The sequence below is a fragment of the Dryobates pubescens genome, chromosome 6 (assembly GCF_014839835.1).
Source record: "Dryobates pubescens isolate bDryPub1 chromosome 6, bDryPub1.pri, whole genome shotgun sequence".
Classification (NCBI taxonomy): Eukaryota; Metazoa; Chordata; class Aves; order Piciformes; family Picidae; genus Dryobates; species Dryobates pubescens.
In genome coordinates, this window is record NC_071617.1 from 31,416,650 (window position 1) to 31,438,845 (window position 22,196).

A 22,196-nucleotide genomic window follows, 5' to 3' on the forward strand; every position below is an offset into this window, starting at 1 on the left:
TCCATGGAAAAGGAAATATATAATATGAATTCTAAAACAACTTCTATTACTAGGTCTGGAAATCTTACTTCCACTAACTCAAAATATCCCAATTTTGTACCCATAAATCAGCAACACAGAGTTCTGCATATACCCATTTAAGTCTACTCATTGTGGCCCATAACTGTAGATGCATGCAAGTGAGACCCTAGGGTTTCAAACTTGCAAAGAATGCAGCAAAATTTTTAAAACTATACACATAATATCTCTAGGAAATACAAAATTTTAGAAGATGAAATTCCATTGCAGTCTTACTAACAAACTTAAATAGTTATAAGGCTCTACTCACCTGTAGCACACGTTTTCAGTGCAAGGATTATGCACTTTGACTATGACAAACACATGCTGAAAGTGGGAACGAATATTTTTTGGAGTAAAAGGCAGTGCTCCAGGCTCTTGGAAGACAATGGTAACTATGTCATTTCCTATATGCCTTTTCCTGAGCAGCTAGACAAGAAACATGCATTGGAAAATTAGTTACATTAAAAAAAAGGTCTTAATTTTAGAGGGAAATAACCAACCAACACCACCACACGAACCAACTAAACAAAAATAAATTAAGCTTGATTTTTCAGAAATAACTTACTTAATCATATCCTGGATAGCTACAGATAAAGGATATTGGACTGAGCTGCAAAAACATAGGGAAAGAAAACTGGGCTAACAAAAATACTAGTGAGTTCTCTTACATCATCACACTGGTTCTGCATTGTCTCTGCTCACTTTCATTCTATGAGAAAAATACTTTTCCTTTACTTTTGTGCGTCGCTTTAGTAATAAAAAAATGTTACACAACTTGACAATTCTCACAACCCAGTAGCTCAGTTATCTCTTTGCATGTGCAATATTTGCTTCTATAGGAAAAACCTAATATTGTTATTTGTGAATAAAAAAATTTCCTTTTCTATGTTGTATTTTCATTAAACTCTATCCTTAATATTATAATTAAAATAAATCATGCATCATTAAAATTTTTAACAGCTGCATACTTCAGAAACAGAGCTGAAACTCATTGAAAAATAATAGTTATTAAAAATTCATGAATCAAAAACTTTCTTGAAATTGGTACCTTTTATCATCAAAGTATATTTAAGGAATAATTTAAAGTAGTAAATAATTTCCTCAGGCTAAAACTTAATAAAAAAACTAAAAACCACATTCAGCAATAAGAGACCTCTTCTCTCTCCCTCAAAATCCTCAACAAGACAGCACAGTATAATGATGTTCACTTTCTTCATGAATGTCTATTGCACCTCATGAATTTCTCACACTTTTTCCTTAAACATCTTTGCTTATAAAACATCGATGTATATTACTGTATGGAAAAAAGTACTCAAGCATGTGCTATGTTTTTAATACCCATTCAAAGTCTGCCAAAGACCTTAGCTCATGTGTAACTGGAAAAGATACAAGAATAAATGTGAAAATTTTCTGACAGAACAAGTAAAAATTGTTCTGTTGAAGTGATTTTACAGAATATAAGCTTGTAAGAGTATTTGCTTGTATTTTCTCAGTTCCATTAAGTGTTAATATCTCAGCTATCAACAACAAAAAAGTAAAGCTGCACGTTCTAAATGTTAAGACCCATAAATATGTTTCATTACATGTAACACAAAGGATAGTAAGAAGGCCAAAGCCACAATTTTAAAGGCACCCAGTATGTTTTGTACATAATCAAAATCCCAACTACAGATTAAAGAAATAAGAGGTCTCATGAATCTTTAGAAGAGGTGTAAGAACAGAAAATAGTATTTGGTATAAGTTATTATGTGGCTCAGTCAAGTTTTCAGATTTTTGAGACTAAAAATAATTAACTGGGTATTTGAGAAATTTAAGATACACATCCTGTTATGTATAAATTACAGTAGAAATACACTACATGGAACTGATCTCAGAACTCCGTGTGCCAGGTATACTTTCATTTACTCAGCTAGTGAACCATACAATTACATCATATTAGCAAAGCACTAGCTTGTGTTTAGAGGTTATCATCATCATTTCAGGCTGGAATTTACACTGCAGTCAAATTTATAAGAAACCTTCCAATTGTGAAGTACAAGGTGATTAATTTCTGCCTTTGTTATATAATTAACTGCTCAATTACTCTTTCTTGCTACAGTGGTTCATGTCTATGCCTATATATTTCCACAGAGCAAAACTACAAAAATTAGGAAGCAACATCCTGATTAAAGTTATATTCATTTCTCTGCTTTTGTACATCTCTTTAGGACATTCTGCTTGTCATTCTAGGTTTCTTAAGCAAGAACAGCTGTCTCCCAAGAAAAGTTAAATTGTAGAAATGCTTGCAATTTTACTAGCAAAAAAAAAAAAAAGTATTTTCAAAATTAAAGCAGTTCCCATATCCTATCAGTTTAAGAGCTTAAATTAAGAGGCACAAAACAGAAAATGGGAAGTCAGGTTATAATTTTTAAGAGCCTTACCAGCTTGCAGAGATCTTAGTGGCTTCTTCAACATTTTAGAATAAAATTAGTGTAACACTGTTATAAATGTCATGCATAAGTGATCAGTGAACTTCAACACAATGCAAGGGCAAAGCACAGCTGCAGCTGTGCACAGAGCATCATAATGCAAAGAACTTTGAAAAGGAAGAAACATACACTGGAGTGATCGGGAATATGGAAAGAAGTGTTTTGGATAGGATAAAGGAACGGGAAAAGAATAAAGTATTAGATGGTGAAGGAGGAGGGAATACATACTTCCCTGGAAAATGTGAGATAAGGATAGCATACTGAAAATGAAAAAGGAATTGAAGGAAACCAGAACTAAGCAAAAATATCTGTAAGAAACCCTTTTCTAGTTTCCATTCTATAACCTACTTTTTTTTTTTTCTTCCAAGATTTTACTAGGTTGTTTTTTGGGGGTTTTGGTTTCGTTTGTTTTTTTCCAGGTTCTCAGTTTCCCCTTCCTCTCCCATTTTGAGGTCTGCTCAGGTTTGGGTTTTTTTGGGGTTGTCATATAATTTTTTTTTCAATCTGCCTTTCTAACATACTCCAGAGTCTCATGCCAATCTGCAGCACAATAGGAACTCTCAACAGGGTGAACGATTATAGAGAACTACTTTCAGTAAGGAGACATCAAACACAATTCTACATCACTCTAGTATCTAATATTCTAAATTGGCAAGGTAGAATTTGAAGATGAACTCAATCAAGCATGATGAGCAGCCAAAAGGAAATCAGTGAAGTTTTGTGTAAGAAGACAAGACAAAAAGTAAAATATGTTAGAAAAGCAGCATCTGTGAGATTAAAATTATTTCTACCAATTAATAATTACGTTATTAATTGAGAGTTTAACTACTCAATGCTTTCAGATATGCATCTGCAAAGAAAAGTGCTGTCTTTAAATTCAGGACATTTACAGGTTATGCCTAGGAATAAAAATCTATCCAATTCTGTGGAATTTACTGTCCTGGTCAAATTGCAACACAACAAGAAATTTTGTGAAATATAGTCTTCATTCAATTAAAACAAGAAATATTAAGAGTCAAAGAAGAAAACCTTCAAATTTATGTTAGTACAGGTCTAAAATAAGTGGTTCCAAAAGTTTCATTTTCAATTTGTGTTCTTAACAAGTACCAAAACTGAAACCAAATGCCAAAAAGATATTTCATCAGAACTGGTTAAACAGCTTGGTATGATCACATGAATTCCATGTCTTGTTATCCCAACTGTTGTAGCAGTAGCTTAAATCCAGTAAGTTTATTTCATTATTGCATATCTGTTCTGTTATCAAGTTCTCATTAAAACAGGTGAAAACAGATTATTTGAATTGATTTGGATTAATCAGGTTGGACCACAAGCAGACTGTAAATGTGTAAATGGGAAACTTGCAAGGGAATGATTTGGAAAGGGATGTTGTAAAGGTAAAGTTTAAAGGGGAAAGCCTTGAACTGTGATTTTAAGAGGCCAGTAAAGTTAAAAATGCTGGCCACACCAGGGCTGGCAGTCTTTTCTGTCCGAGGGAAGGACCAGTTGACTTGAAAGTTCCCAGCCTATGTTGCAACCAAAGTGAAAATTACCTTGCTCTTTGGATCTCCTGCTGGCTCTAAAACTAGAGGGATGTCCTGATCTGGGACCGAGTAGGGCGTAGTTATGTCCTGGAAGAAGCAATAAACATTTCTGGTGTGGCCTGGTTTTGGCTCACAGATATTTGGAATCTAAGCAACGCTCAGTGCTTGCTCATTGAAGGCTGTAGTCTTAGATGATGAAGAATGACTGAATACCTTGCCCAGTTATCATCAAACAAGGCACATAAGAATAAAGTGCAATAATTTCATTGCCAGTATATATGCAATATGCTAGCACAAAATAACTATTGAATGGGGAACTTCATTGCTAACCTAGCTAAAAAGAAAATTCCATCAGGTCTAACTTCCCCTTACTTGGGGATGTAGAAGTACTGAGCCAGATCCTGAAGAGACAAACTACATTCATATTCCATAGCACCTGTAAGTTTCTCTGTCTTGAACACAACTGATGTAACTGAATTTGTGGTCTTCATCATCTAAAATGCCTCAAGAGAAAAGACCCCACAGAATTAGATCCTAGCTTGTGAGAAATATCAGTTTTGATACATTTCATGCTTCAGTATGTATATTGGAGCTAAACAGTAATACAAGAAAATTAAATAATGATTCTAGATCCTTTCTGCACATTAAGGCTGGCTAAATTCTGTGCATTTGGGTGCATTTGTCACATTTCCTTAAGACAGTGTCCATGCTGTACTAGATCAACATCTAAAATAAAATAATGTGGTGGGTCTTGAGATAGGTACAATACTTGAACTTGGAAAACTGCCACATTATTTTCATGCCTAGAAAGCCATGAACAACAACACGGTGGTGCTTCTAGATATTGAACCTATTGAAGTGACAATGGAAAGGTGTGTTTGTGGCTGGGGAAAACCATGGAGTTAAAATTGGAAGACTGTTATACACAAGAATTGGCATTTGACTATAAAGGAAGACATAAGGAAAAGATGAGAATTAAAGGAAGGCACAGAAAGAAGTGAAAGGACAGTAACAGGAGGTGGCTGAGCAACACTGCCGTGATGCTAACAAACAACAATTATGAAAATTAGCAGATTGTGGCAAGAGGATATCTTGTTCTCACAAACAAAGGAAAGTCATGAAGGACAACAGAAGTAATAAACTCCAAGTAAGGGCATATTTGCTGTCAGTGCCTGTGATTAACTATGAAATTTATTTTCTTCCCCTTTTTAAGGCAAGCTCATTCAGTTATTATATCCTCTTAGTAGTGTACAATTTTCCCTATTTCTTTGTACTTTCCAGTCAAACATTGTTATGACTAACCACAGACAGAACTCCTAGTGCATTTACTGAATTAATGCTGTACTGTAAGAAGGTGTATGTTAAAGTTTAGACGAGCAGAGCAATCTCAGACAAGTGATGATGATGATCTAGTGACATAATTACTAGCTATTAGCACAGTTAATATGTCATATAGCCGCACATCTTAAGATGTGGTCACCTAAATATTCATATTATTCATATGGTGCAGAGTTTCTGTATTTGGATTCCTAATTTGGTTTCTTTTATCACATTTAAATCCTAAGTGTAATAGAGTAATATTTGCAATTGTCTTAACAGTTCACTTCAAAACATTCAGAATATATACACTATTTGAAGTGCATAAGTATATAATATTCTTTCTTCCATTTCAATTTTCACTTATCCTTTCTCAACTTTAATAACTGCATTTTATCTTTTTCTTGCTACCTCGCCATCTCTTCTTCCCACAAGACCTACTGATAGAACAGATATAAAAGATACAACTCACATACGGTTTAACAATCAGCAACTGTCTTTTGTATGCTGTTCAAAAAGAGTGAGATGGTGTCTTTATTTCATGACAATCCTTCACAACAACTGATGTCTTTAGATCGCACCTGACCATGAGAGAATATTCTAAATCTAACTAAATAATCCAACAATGATTTCTGCAGACCTAGAAAAATGCAAAGCAGTAGCACACAGAGTAATGAACTATCATTTGTCTGACCTATGAGTAATTCTACTGCCTTTTTTTTTTTAAGCCTTAGTGTTTATTTCTACTGCCCCATTCCCCCCACCCCTTTTTTTTTTTACAGCATTAATGTTGATATATTATACCAAATGTGCTTGTTTTTTTAATTCAGTCACAAGAAATATTCAGTGCAGGCAAGACAGTAACCTTACTGGTGCACCACATACTTTAGATGCTGTGCTGGTTTTTAGCCATCCTTAATGCTTTAAATAAATTCTGTACTATTACATAAGCAAAGAGAATTCTCCAAAAACAAAGTAAGTATTCTGCAGTTTTCTGTCTTCAGAAGCAGACACTTTGAAGGATACAGTTAATCATTTATTACTCTGCTGGCACATGAATAAACATTTCAAGATACGCAATATAAGGATTAAGTGGAATCTTTAAAAAAAAAATATTACATGCACATTTTAACCATAAGACTATTTTCAGTCTTCATTCTTCCAATGTTTAAAACATATGTAAGAAGTTGAAAGTGAAAATAACTCATACACCACAGGCAATATGACTTTTTAATAAAATTAAATAGGGGAAATAGGACAAATTCTTGAATTATATAATATAAAAATCCTACGAGACTTCTAATGCCTTATAATATTTCAAGAAAAAATTTACAATACATTATATAAAGCAATGCAATTTTTAAATCAGTGTCACTTTAAGAGAACAAACCTCAATGTCAAACATTCATAATGTAAAATTAGAATGAGTAATTAAAAAACCTACCTGTTGCCTGTTACTGGGCATGTATGGAAGCATTGTTGATACATGAAACATTAATTCATAATCTTTATAGGTAGTATAGAGGGAATGAGTTCCTGTTGAATCAGCTAAAAATGAATTTAACCACAAGGTCAGTGAAACAACATTCATATTATTTAAAACATCACTCTGCATGCTATGGTTTAAAACTACTCATGCAATTTAAAACTGTTTTCAATAGAAGAAAAACAGTTTGCATCAGCTAAAGATCTACTCTTTAGTTTCCTATTATGACAGAGAAGAGTTCTGCAAGAAGTTGCACAAAGACTTTACTTTCAACAAGACTGAAATAACTTTGAACTGAAATAATTTTGAACATACTTACATTTCATGAACAAAAGAACATTTATCTATTTCAGCATAGTTTTACATACTTGTAGTATTTAAAACATTAATACAGACAACTGACTAATCCCATACTATACTAAAAATAAACTGACGATATTACTTCAAAGCTGGTATTAAAACACATACAGCAGATCAGACATTTAAAAAACATCAAATTTTTACAGGATACATTGTAGAATGGAATAGAATAGAATTAACCAGGTTGGAAGAGACCTTCGAGATCATCAAGTCCAATCTATCATCCAACACCATCTAATCAACTAAACCATGGCACAAAGCACCCCATCAAGTCTCTTCCTAAACACCTCCAGGGATGGTGACTCCATCACCTCCCTGGGCAGCCCATGCCAATGGCCAATCACTCTTTCTGTGAAGAACTTCTTCCTAATATCCAGCCTAAACCTGCCCTGGTGCAGCTTGAGACTCTGTCCTCTTGCTCTGGTGCTGGTTGCCTGGGAGAAGAGACCAACCCCCACCTGGCTACAACCTCCCTTCAGGTAGTTGTAGAGAGCAATAAGGTCTCCCCTGAGCCTCCTCTTCTCCACACTAAGCACCCCCAGCTCCCTCAGCCTCTCCTCATAGGGCTTGTGTTCCAAACCCGTCACCAGCTTTGTTGCTCTTCTCTGGACACGTTCCAGCAAGTCAATATCTTTCCTAAACTGAGGGGCCCAGAACTGGACACAGGACTCAAGATGAGGCCTAATCAGTGCTGAGTACAGGGGCACAATGACTTCCCTGCTCCTGCTAGCTACACTATTCCTGATACAGGCCAGGATACGATTTGCCTTCTTGGCCACCTGGGCACACTGCAGGCTCATGTTCAGCCTACTGTCAACCAGTACCCCCAGGTCCCTTTCTGCCTGGCCGCTCTCCAGCCACTCTGACCCCAGCCTGTAGCACTGCATGGGGATGCTGTGGCCAATGTGTAGATCCCGGCACTTTGATGTGTTAACTCTCATGCCATTGGATTCTGTCCATCTGTCCAGCCTGTCAACGTCCCTCTGCAGAGTTCTTCTACACTCTAACAGATCAACACTCACCCCCAGCTTGGTGTCATCTACAAATTTACTGATGATGGACTCAATACCCTCACCCAGATCATCAATAAAAAAGAGCATGGGGCCCAGCACTGATGCCTGGGGCACACCACTAGTGACTGGCTGCCAGCTGGATGTGGCACCATTCACCACCACTCTCTGGGCTCAGCCCTCCAGCCAGTTCCTAACCCAGTGCAGAGTGCTGCTCTACTCTCAGGATCCAATATGCAAGTTACAGCAAAAGTAAGGATGGAAATCAAATCACAGAGTCATAGAACTGTTTGGGTTGGAAAGGACCTTCAAAGCTTGCCAAGTCCAACCCCTCTGGAGTAGATCAGGTTGCTCAGAGCTCCATTTAACCTGAACTTGAATGCTTCTAGGGTATCTATCATCTCACTGGGCAACCTGTGTTACATCACCCTTACTGTAAAAAACTTCTCCCTTATATCTAGTCCTCAAATCTAGAAAAATAGTATGCTAGTTATAAAAATCCCATTAAAACTACATTACACTAAGAATGATTTAAATTAAATTTAAGGCCAGTGAAAAGTAGTGCTAATAAAGTAGTGTGTTAATTTTTTAACAGCAATACTTCAGTTCCTATTTTTGATACAAAACCCAATACATTTGTACAATTCCATTATTATACAATTGCACTTAGGGAAACTGAAAGTCCTGAGTAAATGCACAGCAGTTTGGTAAACGAATGTTTATCAACCATAGAATGTTAACATGCTTACTTCTGGGTGTGTGGAAAAACTAGGAAACTGAGAAAACTGGATTACTCCTCAAATGTAAACCTCAGTACACATGATGATTAAAAAGATGTACAAGAGTTTAGCTGAAATAAAGAAAGTGGTCTCTTTTCATGACTCCATATTTTGAAATAATCTCTTTTGCCTTTTTAAGGATGTTAAAGTGTAGTTGTGAAATTCTAAAAAAAAAAAAAAATATCACTCACGTAGTAGGATTGCAAAGAAATGAAAGAAGCTGCTTTGGCTTTCAGTTCTACTAATGCCACAGAAAAGTAAATCACCTTTCAGACAGGGTGTGATACATGCTCTTTATCATATGCTTCATGTTCCTCACTTCCACATAATCTTATTCACCAAAATCCAACATCAAGATAGGATAGGATAGGATAGGATAGGATAGGATAGGATAGGATAGGATAGGATAGGATAGAATAGAATAGAATTAACCAGGTTAGAAAAGATGTTGACAAATATTTTTAGGACATCAGCTGGATAATTATAGTTTCTATTAGAGGTCAAAAACATAACTCACTTTTATTATCTAGTTGAGCCCTGTATTTACTAAATCCTTTTAGCCGTACTCTCTGGCCCAGCAGATCAAGGAATTCTTCAAAAGCTGGTCCTGCCATCTCATTGTTATACATTTCTTCCTCTGTGCTTTGGCCTGCTTTGCAGTAAAGGATACCAATCTTATGTTGAAAACTCAGCTGAAATAAAACAAACAAATGACACAAAAAAACCCAAAACAAAAACAACCAAAGACAGGAAAGGAAAAAAATTACAGAAGGAAAGTCAGTACCAGATCACATACTAACACTGTTATAACCCCTGACAGAAGTACTGATTTGGGAAATTAATATAGAAATATATTTTTTTTTAAATAGAAATAAAAAGAAAATAAAAGCAAATTAATAAAAAAGCAGCAGCAACAACAACAAAAAGCTAAGAAAATTCTATTAACTATCTTGAAAGGAAACTGGATTGTCACTATCCAAATGCAGATAAGAGCAGTACATGAGTACCTAATTCAGTCAGTCACCTACAAAAGCACACTCTACTTCTTATAATGGTATGGGACTTTAATACGAGATTTTTGCATAACTGTCTTTCTCAGATTCAAAACAAGGTGATCTTACTTCTATTTCAGTGCAGTTCAGTTAAAACAGGCCCTCAGAACAGTAATTTCTGTTATATGTAATCTTTGTCCTCCCCATAAAAGTGTGCATCATTAAAAATTAATCACCATTTTCAAGAGCACATGTTAAGCTAGAAATCAGATTTTAGTTATATAGTTTGGTTAAACAAACTAGAGTGTCAATTCTAGAACATTAAAAGATGACAAATTACTTCCATAAAGAGTAAGTCTAAAAACTATAAAATGTTAAGTAGAAAAACAGATTATTACTTTTTCAGTAATGTCTTCTTTTCTTAGGTTTTATGCACACTTCAGATGACAAATAGGAAACTTCCATGTGAATGGATTAGGTTTGTTATTCTTTGGCAACAACTTTTAGAACTTCACAAACTGTCAGTGATCATCAGTCACACAGGATTCCCTTAAAACTCACACCAACTTTCCAGCTATAGACTTTCTTTAGGCTTTTTGTTTATTTCAGCCCTTGGCCTAGACAGAAGTAAACCATCGCAGAAGTAAAACGAGTAGCAGAAGAGGGGTGTGTGGGGGGGGAATCTAGTGAGGCAACAGAGGGGTAGAAAATAAAGTTTTGTCCAGATCATAGATAAATAGTTGACTTTCCTTGTAAATTTACAGCCAAATCTAATGTTGATCATTGTGCACCAGAACAAATTTGGAACAAACGGGTGTTCTTTGTTTGTATGTTCAAATTAGGCCAACCATCCAATTTGCATATATTTTCTACTGTTATTTTGGAATGTGTGGCTAAAATTTGGTCTCTCTGTAATCCATACTAGATTTCACTGAAAACTATTAAGCAGATAGAAAACTGTATCTTTTGATTTAATTTGAAACAGTCTTCAGCCTGCTAATGCAAAACTAATATTATTCTGCTAACAGCATTAATCCTCTAGATGATGATTCATACATTTAAATTCAGTCCTCAACGTAGGATGTCAAGTATAACTGCATCCACCAGTTGATTCATCTTCAAAAGATAGGTACTAACTTTTGCCTAGAAAGTGCAATATTTAAGTGACTTATTAAAAAAGCTGTTTTAAAAGCCATCACAAGTCTGTCCTTTACAAAGTATTTAGAAGCTATAAATTTAATCAGCTTCATTAAAAACTAATGCTTAACTTTAATAAGCCAAATAAGTCTCACCATATTCTTTCCAAATTTAACCCACACAAGTACTTCACGTAGTTAATTCATTAGTCTCAATCACAATTTAAGTTATTTGAATCCAGAAGGATTCTGTTGTAGTAAGACTAACCACAAGTTAATCAGAAAATGTTATTGTGGAAAACACGAAATTATAGATGTAGAGACTTCATATGTTACATCCTTTTGCCTCATCTATATAGAAGAGAAATAAAATGTTACACATATTTACATTTGCAGTCAGCATTTGTACACATAAAAGTGCAAATATAGATGGATTGTGAAAATCACTTTTCACTGATGTGAAAAATTTAATCACGCTCTCAGTTTTCTAAAGAGAATCTCTACAGACCAATTTTTTTCCCCAAGCTGCAAGGTTGCCTACAACAGCAAACTTCATTTTGTCCATGAAAGTACACATGCCCATGAAAATACACATCCAAAACCAAGGAAGTGAATGGTTTGCACTACAAATCCATACTTATTAGCATTGTCTGAAAAACCTTTAAGAATTTTTTTTTTTTTAATGAGTACTATTCTTCAAAGAAAAGTCATGTGCTACATACCCCTTGTTCATCTAGTTTAAGCAGCTGTTCAGGTACTTTGGGAGAGTTGGAAGCTTGCCTCAGGCACTGAATGCTCAGCTCCGGTATCACATACTCTAGTACCTCTTTGAGAGGCAGACCCCTTGCTGTGCCATGCCGAGCAGTGGATGGTATAGCATCTTCTAAAATTGCTCCTCTAAGTGTAGTAAGCTGGAGTGAAGGTAAAACACACACACAAAAAATTAGTTCTAGTATTACGATGATTTTTAAAGATATAAACCTCAAGTTTTAGCAAAGGCATAGAAGAAAGAATGTGAAGATCCCTATCTCTTTTTTTTTAATCAGAAAAAGATTACTAAGTAATTTTTAAAGAGGAGACAGGCTCTTACAGTTTCTGTGACAAATATATCTTTTGTTTAAAAGAAACTCATTGATTTACTTATTCCAATTCCTAAGATTATGGCTTTTGTTTTGTTTGAGAAAGGGTAAAAAACCTATTTTTTTTAAAAATTAAATATTTAAAACACTATGTAAACTACAAACTGTTAACTTTGAGGCAATACTACCCTAACACAATTGTTCAAGGTGAGGTTGGACTGGTAAGCAACAGTGAATAGCACCTTCATTTAACCCACCCACCTATTTTTTTTTAACCATGTTGCTTTACTGATATTGGATTTGACAAAAAGAATAATTTCTTAGAAGTGAGTTAGCTGAATCACCACACCACACATAGATACAGATATCCCTTTTTTGGCAATAAAAGTAAAACCTAGCCAAAAAATAATAATAATAATTAAAAAGTCAATGGTTATGTATCTGGTTTTACATCAGTTTGTGTAAGCATGTGAAGTGAGAGATATCAGGAGATCTAGCTAACATCTCTACAGCCTAATCATAACAACAAGCAATAGTCTGAAGGATTATGAAAATTCATAGTTGCCTGCCACAATAATACTATTGTGTATTTTCATATAAATTAAAGCTAGTTGCTATAACAAAGAATCAAGTATTTTACTTGAAACAGACCTTGAGATGTTTCTTCACAAGAGATCTGTTCCTTCAATTAAGACAATTTTTTAATCAACATATCGATATTTCTTCCACAAATCAGGGATGTGCAAGTATATAAAAACACCTCACAGAAAAAAAGCCTTCTAAGAAAGTATTTTGAAACAAAACACAAATATACAAATAAGTCATAGTACTAACATTCATATTTTCCCCTACATTTCTTAGTCTTCTATCATAGAAACTTAAAATCAAAGTAGCTCAATCCAAATTTATCTTTGGCTTTGTTCTTATCATCTGTTCCCTTGTTTGCCCCTAGTATTTGCCCTCAGCCAATTTACCTCCTTTTGGGTGACCACTCAAACTAATTTTATGCAGTACAAAGGAAGACAGTTTTGTGTCAGGAGAATTTACATTTACTAATGGTACAGGAAACACCCTTTTCCCATTAACAGAGTCACTTTCAAAGTTAGTGAGCTAGTGGTACTGCAGGCTCCAAGTTAACTTTTCAGTTCCTTTGTAGTATCACTGAGAGAACATTACCTCACTTGTCCTGAAAACTATACGATAGTTGAATTGAGATCCTTCTTTCTCCTTGGCATCTTCAACTTTCTCCCTCCGGATACTGACTGCTACAGGTCCAAGATTTTCATCTGTTCCAAAGTAGTTCTGATGCTCTTTTGCGCACGAGTGAATGAAGAGGGAAGAGAATAATGAAATGTGAGTCTCCTAGAAAACATTCATCAAGTTGCATTAAAAAAATTCTACAGTACATAAATCACAAGATGCCAATTTTGATTAGCAGAACAGTCCTCATACCACGTAAGTCTACTGCAACTGTTGCTACTGTGAATTTTTTTTACATAGATTTTACTACAAAATGAATCATTCTACTTGATGATGTAAGAAACTACTTTAAAGAAGCTATATCTGCATAAAGTCTCCAACAAAAGCCAACAGTCTTCAAACACATTAGGTGCTGTATAGCTTCCTTCACTTCATTCAATTTATTCTTATTTGAAGCTTTATGTTCAAAGCAGCAATTCAGTTTTAACAAGTGAAAACTGAAGCTAGTAACTCTTCAGTCTTCGATGAATAGCAAAATTCATCCTTGAGCTAACTGGTCCAGCCTGGGAGAGTAAAGAACTACCAAGAGAAGAGAAAGATCAAGTTAGAGACCATTTAAGCAAACTAGACACACTCAATTCCATGGGACCAAACAGGATACATGTTGACAGAACTAGCTAGTGTCACTGTAAGGCCACTCTTTATCACCTCTGAAAAGTCAGTGAGTGGTTACACCCACCTTTAAAAAGGGCATGAAAGAGGGTCTGCGAAGCTATAAACTAGTCATGATAAACTTTAGTCCCCAAGGAGATTAAAGAACAAATTCTTATGGAAGACATTTCCAGGTACATGAAGAACAAAAAGATGCTTGGAAACAGCCTGCATAGATGTACCAAATCCTACATGACAAGCCCAGGTGTTTCCTAAAATAAAATGACTGGCTTTATGGATGAAGGCAAAGTATTGACTGGCACCTACTTGTTCTTTACCAATGCTTTTCACATGGTATCCCATAGCATCCCTGTAGCTAAACTGAAAACATGGACATGGAAAATACAAGGCGGCCATAAAGTGGCTGGACAGCTGGCCTCAAAGGACTGTGATCAGCAACACAAATTCCAATTACTGGGCAGTTACTAAAAGATTTATCAAAAGTTGATAATGGAGATGCTACTGTTTAGTTTTGGGGTGGGGTTTTTTGGTTTTGTTTGTTTGTTTTAATTACCTAATTCAATAGCCTTAAATTAGGAATAGAATGCATCCTCAATTGGCAGGCTTTCAAATCTGTGAAATGGGCACAAGGCAGATACTGAAACGCGTAAGTCTTGCAGTATTTTACAAGAACAGGTAAAGGAGACAACTCATACACACAAGAAGAGTCTAAGAGGTGTAAGGTGCCTGTGCTTCACTGCCCACTCCCCTTCCCTGGAAGGCAGCTGCTGCTGAGATGGTACTGTTGCCCTGCATGTGAAGCAATTCATCGAGGTTCTCAACCTGACATGTTAAAAAAACCTCTCCCTTTGACAATCTGAAAAAAACAAACTGACCAAAAAAAATATTAAAAACTCATGAAGGCCAACAAAAATCTGTATGTGGAACAGAGCAAGCTCATCCAATAGCACAGAATGGCGACCAACTCAGGAACAGCTCTGTAGAAAAGGACTGGGGACCCTGGTGAGCAACAGGTTGCACAGCAATCAGCAAAACCCTTAGCAGAGATGACGGCTAACCACACTGGGCTGCAGTAGCACAAGTATATCAGCAGAAGACATTGTGCCTCTCTATTTGGCACTTTTGAAACTGCATAACAAGGAGCAGTGTCGGGTTTTGGACAGAGCGGAACAAGGACAGCAGAAAACTACCGAGACAGTTGGGGAGCTGGAGCTGGTAACAGATGAGGAGAGGTTAAAAGAGGTCAGTTGTACATCCTGGAGAAAAGTAGGTTAAGAGGGAGAAATAATTACAGTATCGTACTAGCTGATGAGGAGCTACAGAGAAGTGAGAGGCAGACTCTTCACCACTATACAGAGAGACAAGACAAGATGAAGAATACATAGAAGGCATCACAAGATGCAGCCCTTCATGGTATCAAACACAGGAACAAGAGAGCTTGTGAAATCTCCATCCTTATAGTTAGTCAGAAGTTAAAGGGCACCTCAAGAGCAACCTATTCATAACCTACCTTTGAAGGAAGCTTTAAACAGAATTAGACTGGATGACCTGCAGAAATGTCTTCCCATTCAATTTACGCTATGACTTTACATTTTAAATAGCAATTAATTGAATTCTTTTAAGATCAGATTTTAAAAACTTTTTGCTGCCATATCTGAGCTAGTTTGATTTTTTAAAATTTATTTATAGAAACACAGAAATTTTTGCAAAATTTCTTTCACTAAGTAGTGAACCATAGTCTTAAAATACAGACAAAAAGATACAATTTATCTTGTCAACCCAAGTTTAAATTAACTTTCCAGTAACCTTTAAAAAAAAATAAAATCTGTCTACCTAAAACTATGTTGGTAGCTACAGTGCATCTCCCAGTAGCAGCACAGGTAGCAAATGCTGGGGTGGGGTTTGGGTTTGTTGTGGGTTTTTTCTGGGGGGGGTTGGCTGGTTGGGTTTTTTTGGTTGGGTTGGTTTTTTCAAGGAACACTTGCTCATGCTCACCAACTACATTCCTTTCCAAGCCCAAGCATTATACCTTCAAGGATAAATTATACTCTACGGAACACCTGACTTTGAACTTTAATTGTCAAATTTGTCCAATAGGACAGGACCTAAAAGGGTGAAAAAGTGGGGCAGGGAGAGAGATTCATAGCCCAAACACTTTCAACAACACAAAAACTCCTAACAACTACAAATTCAGACTTTGTCAAAAAGTACATTTCTCAGTTAGGGTTCTACATTAGGGTTCCATTTCAATGTAAATCTAAAAAAGGATATTACACAGTTATCAGACATCTTGGCTAAAGTATTACTGAATGAAAAATGCAAGCTTGGCAGATACTTGCTTATTTGTTGTAAAATATGCAGACAAAACACAAAATGGAATTGTTTACATTCATGGAAACAGATAAAACAGTTTCAATAAGGGGAATTAAAGAAGCAAATTAAAGAATAGTAGGGCTACTGATATTCTGGGACTTAGGGAAAATGTTTTTAATTTAAAATTTAATTTAAATTTTAATTACATTTAAATTTTAAAAAATCTCATAACATGCAAACTCATTAAGCTCATTTAATTGTATTTACATGGATTTAAAAGTATTGACTAGAGAGAAGGGAATAAGTGCCATTTTCTAGGTATGTATAGAGAGATGGTAAAATATTAGTAAGTTTTTACTTTCTCATTTTGAGAAAGAACTGTCAAATTTTCTTCTAAGTCAAAACTCTTACACAAACCCAGAGTCAATTCCAAAAGCTTGCTAAGCCTGTATATTTCTTCTAAGACATTTATTCAGTTTCATTGTAGCAGATAGACACAATAATGTATTAAGAAATGGTGGCAAGGATTCCTCAAATAAAAAGCATGGTTGTAATAGCCAAGTCTCAAGGTATTGTGAGGATAATTGACATGGGGAAAAGGACAAATCGTTGATAACAAAGGCATATTTCAATTACCCTTTTTAAAAACCAACATCGCTTTATTTTGTCATCCCCTCTTATCCCACAAAAATATAGTTTATTAAAGAACACCATTAATAAATTAAAACCATGAGATAAAATATTCTGGCTTTTACAAATCTTAACTGAAAACCGAGATGTTATTTTCCATAAATATTAACATATTTTACATCAATCGTGTTGGATTTGGCTTTAACAATAGTTACAAAGCTTATAAATATGCAGTATAAGACTACAGCTCATTTCAGAAGACACTGAATTCCAAATCTCTCATTTCTTGAAAGGGGATGGAATAATTAGTGCTACACATGCCAGGGTGTTTCTTCGGTGCATCTTAAAACAGAAATAAAAATTGCATGCTGACAAGTGCCAATTATAAAACTGTGAACTAAATCAAATGTTCAGAGAGTTATTTCTTTTTCATAGAGATGTTGTTAAAGGTAATGGAAATCAATGGCATTACATATATATCTATATACAAGTGAGTAATGTTTGCTAATTTTTTATTTCATCCTTCCACAGTTATTTGGCTAAATTCAGCTGTGCTGTTAAATATACAATTCAATGAACAATCAGCTAGGAGAGCTCACTGTCATGGAAAAGCATCAAGTAAAAGACTCAGTATGCATACAAATACAACTTTTTCTTATATGGTAGATCAGCCCAGCAGCAGGACATTTTGGTGCCCAAGGCAAAACACCTGTTTCCTTTCCACTATCCATAATGAATTTTGCTTAGGTGAGAACTGTGTTCAGCTGGAAGTAATCTGGAGTTTCCTTACATGCTTGATCCCTTGAGACAATTGGTATCAAAAAATAAAGATTTAATTCTGTCAGTATGTTTGCCTTTACTATCTGCCTCGTAAGAGCCATCCAAGCTCTCACGTAGGTTCTGTTACAGCTCTACCAAAAGATAATGTGGAAGAGAGCATAGCTTTTATACCATTGTAATGGTAAAAGAGTAACAATTTATCACTGAATATTAAATGCATCACACATTTACTCTACCTACTGTAAAGTAACAAGGACAGTAACAGTTCACATACACTATGCAGGATAAACCTCTCAGACAATTTCTTAACTTTTTAATACTATACCGATATAAAAAAAACCATCTTTAGCCAAAAGCTTATACATATATATACACACACATATATAAAAATACTAGAACAAAAGTTAAATAAAACTAATTACATCTGCATCAACTTTCAAGAAGAGTCATTAGGATGGTTTGTAGTATATGATTGGTTTGGGTTTTTTGGTTTTTTTAAATCTCTGACAAGATTTTTATTCACACAAAAAATAAATAAATCATACAATCACAGACTGGTTTGGGTTGGAATGTTCATCCCTTCAGAACCTGTAACTCATCCATGAAAAAAAGCTTTCCACAAACAAGACCTCTTTAATTTTGGCTTTTTCCCTACCCTCCCTCCTCACCCCCCAAACCTGCAACCACTTCTGTCCAATGACAGTCCTTCTTGCTTTTCTATTTACACCGATCATTTATTCTCTCTCCTCGTTCTAATACTATGCCACACTTCTGTTACAAATTTCCTTCATTCTCTTCTAATCTGCATCAATCAACACTTTATCCTTTGCAACATACTTATCTTAAAAGCCATTTGGAACTTCTGAATTTACTGCCCACTCCTTACTTAGCTCTGAGTCTTTTTCTTTCTGTTCCATGATAGATCTAGATTTCTTTTTACTTGCCTTTTAAATACAGTGGTTTTAACAGACAATACGTTCCAGTTCTCTGGTATAGAGTGAAAACAACCACTGTACCAGATTCTCTTTTGAGTCCCTTGTAAAAGGTCACAATGAAAAGGGGTACAGTACAGTGCTTGTTACCTGGTATAGTTTCAAATATAGTTAGAAAGCAGAGGAATTATGATTTCCAGAATACTCAGGCAGTAACAATCTTTTAAGGACAGAAGCAGATTTGTTTTCTTCTCTTAACAGCAAGATGACTAAGCTGCAATTGATAATACAGGCAGGACAGAGACAGGTGTTTTGGGGTTCTTCTCACAGAAACAGTGCACAATGCAGTACTGAATAGACAGGTAAAGTTGATCACGAAGTGGAAACGGTTTATTTGAATAAAGATTCAAGCCAAGACAGTTACTCTGATGAGAGTACTTTGGCACTTTGTAGTGTGAACATACCAAAAAAGAACAGAGTAAACGGCTAGGAGACAGGCATGAAACAACCTTCTCTAAGCTGAAAAATTGAGTATCATCAGAAGCTCTTTAAGAACTACATATATGTGTGTACAGTATGAAAGGCTCCAAGAGACACTCGAAGACAGCAGAACCTAGAAGAATGGAATCAGAAGCCTCAATAATAAAGCCTTCTCTTTTGGAGACACCTTTTAGATAGTAAGGATTTCCACTCTGTATATCAGCATTTCCAAGGATTTACTGGGTATAAATGTCCCCTCTTCCTCCTGCCCACCAAGAAAGTTTGGTTCCAAGAAGTTAGGTTATTTAATTTACCCCACACTTGGTGAATTAACACAAGTATTGCATAACTTTACATATAACCCACTGTTGTTGAATTTCCCTCCAGGAAAGCAAGAATAACACAGAATTTCAGGATCTTCTGCAATATTTAGGTCTCTCCATAGAGAAAAAGGGAAAGGAAGGTGGGGGGGGGGTGGTGGTGGAAACAAACCAACCTTTACTAAGCAACTTAAATCTAAGGCATGAATATCTCAGAACAGTTGCATAAGAAAAATTTACCTTTTCCATAGAAGAACTTGCGGTAATAATATGCTCCAAGATCAATGTGTTCTATGATGTAACGCTTCACTTTCTCTCTGTGAATGGACTGGTTTTCTCTTGGTACTTCCAGTACTGAAACACCAGCATTTGTGCAATGGGAACTCAGAGAGGACTCAAAAGAACAACTTTCACCTGATGAAAAAGATGCTGAATTTGCCCTAGAAAGTGCAATCCGTCTATCTCCTTCCCCACCAGTTTCGTTCCTGAAGTAAGGACAACTCAACACTAAATCATTGCTTTTCCCATCACCCTCATCAGCATCTAAATTCTCTTTTGAATTGAGGTCCTCTTTGCTTCCCAAAGGAGATTCACAGTTTCCTGTTTGACCTGCTGGCATCTGAGTTTGTGACGCAGCTGAAGCCCCAGTGGTTATATTTTTCCTTTTCCCTACATTTACTCTGGTAGCCATTGCTTCATTTATGTTAAACAAAACGCTCTGAACATCGTAATGTGCAAAACATTTCTGACAGTTCCAAGAACGAACACTTCTGTCAAGTCTATCATCTAGATCAGATGAAAACTTAAAAGTTTCATGCTCACTTTTAACTGTCCGCAATTTTCTAAACAGAGATGTTTCTACTGCTTCTGATTTTAGTCTCCTCTTGAAAGATTTCTCCCTGTCTCGACCAAGAAGTAGGGCACTATCCATATAATCCAAGCCAGAAATCCTGACAAATTCTCCCCTGGAAATCTGTGTAGCAGCACGTAAACTTGGAGAAACTGTAGGATCACAGTGGAAAAAGTCAGAAAATCCAAATGGAGCAAGTGGTTTATGTTCAAAATTTTCCACACGGTATCCTCTTAGCATTGCAAAAATATTTTCTCCAGATAAGCCTTGCCTATCAATTGAAGAGGTACTGCCATATTCTCTATGAAGAGCTGCTCCAGTATTTGGGTTAACAGCATTCTGGTCTAAAACATCTTCGGCATCAATATCACTTATTGTCACATCACTGTTGCTTCTTTGCCTTATGGGATGAAGTCCCCTTTGAGCGGAATGAACAAAAAGATCTCCAATCGAATATTTTCCCTCCGTAAATTCCAATTCCAGCTCTTCTTGCTGTCCATCGCTTTGGTCATTCTGTCCATTTGGAAGTACTGAGCCAACGCTTTCGTAACTGGTTGGAGGTCTGTTTTCCCAAGCAGCTTTACTCAGCTCTTTAGAGCAATCCTTTTTGGGAGGCCATTCAGATACCCTTGCTCGAACCCCCATTTTAGGCACAGCTGGTGTACCATTTGTTTGATTATTTTCAGTTTTGCTAGACGCATTTGAAGGAATAGGAGGACCCATGCTACTATTCAAAGCTTTAAGTTTTCTAGCAAAATAATCATCAGATTGCATGCTTCTTGAAGACTCCCTGAACTTTGAGGGAGTTCTGCTAACTTTGTGCTTATCTTCTTGCAAAGACCTTTGATCGCTCATGTCCAGTCAGTGGGAGAGGAATTGCTACAATTGCATAAATTCACTGCTACTTTTGTTTTTACATTGTCTCTTAGTGGTCAATAAACTGCAATATAAAAATACAGTCTTCTGAGAAGTGCAAACAGAAACCTCAGTGTACCATTTTTGTACAGCCTCTGCCAGGAGAGCAATCTTAAAACATTTCCGTCAGTTCAGATGCATTCAGTTCAGTATTAATCCAGAAAATTTCCTTGTATCTGTTCATAAAAAACAAAAGGGGGGGGGAAAGAGTATATTAAAATGTTTATAGTCAATAATGGTATAAAGTAAACTTCAATGTTTTTTTGTATATACACAACATTCCACAAAGTTGGGAATAATGAGACTTGCTTTACCTGGTTTCCTATTCTCTGCCTCCTTAAAACCAAGAAAATGCAGTAACTCCAGTTTCCCTCATGGTGCTCACAGGTTGTAAGCAGTTTGAACCTGCCTATCTCTCATGGGCTAACCAATACACACACAACAGAACAGCAGACCAGGTCCTGCCAAGAACATCCATGTGTAAATCTCTCTGCATTTCCTTCAGTGCTGACAGCAATTTAGATACCTATTCTCTGTCCAATCACCGGGGCTTTTTACACTACATGAAAGCATATAGCCATGCCTAAGACACTTGTTTCAAATTTGCTTAAAACTGGCCAAAACACATAGGAGTTACTGAGGCAAGACTGGTAGAAATTTAAGTGAAATATATGAAACAGATAGGACTCTAGACAAAGAAAAATATTTTGTCTCACTTAAAAGAACATTTTAAAGGCAAGTAATCGCTCCACTATGATTAATTCATTGAACAAATGCATTTAGCATTTTCTTTTACATCTCTCTCCTCAAAGGGAGAATTACTGACATTCCTGTTTTCTAATACTATTATTTAACTGTCTAAAACAGCTACAGTTG

At 35.9% G+C, this 22,196-nt stretch overlaps 1 protein-coding gene across 2 annotated transcripts in view; it reads right to left on the minus strand.

Moving 5' to 3' along the window:
- SIPA1L2 (signal induced proliferation associated 1 like 2) overlaps window positions 1–21,492 on the minus strand; it is a 74,029-nt gene extending 52,537 nt beyond the window's left edge. Inside the window, exons 1-7 of one of the 2 annotated variants that reach the window (XM_054162258.1) lie at window positions 19,796–21,492; window positions 13,405–13,538; window positions 11,872–12,060; window positions 9,539–9,713; window positions 6,831–6,934; window positions 4,079–4,156; window positions 329–486 (exon numbers count right to left, since the gene is read on the minus strand). In XM_054162258.1, the coding sequence (XP_054018233.1) occupies window positions 329–486; window positions 4,079–4,156; window positions 6,831–6,934; window positions 9,539–9,713; window positions 11,872–12,060; window positions 13,405–13,538; window positions 19,796–21,260 (2,303 nt within the window). In that variant the 5' untranslated portion in view covers window positions 21,261–21,492. The remainder of the gene's footprint in view (window positions 1–328; window positions 487–4,078; window positions 4,157–6,830; window positions 6,935–9,538; window positions 9,714–11,871; window positions 12,061–13,404; window positions 13,539–19,795) is intronic. The other variant, XM_054162259.1, reaches the window with a different exon arrangement.
- Window positions 21,493–22,196: the final 704 nt, after the last annotated feature.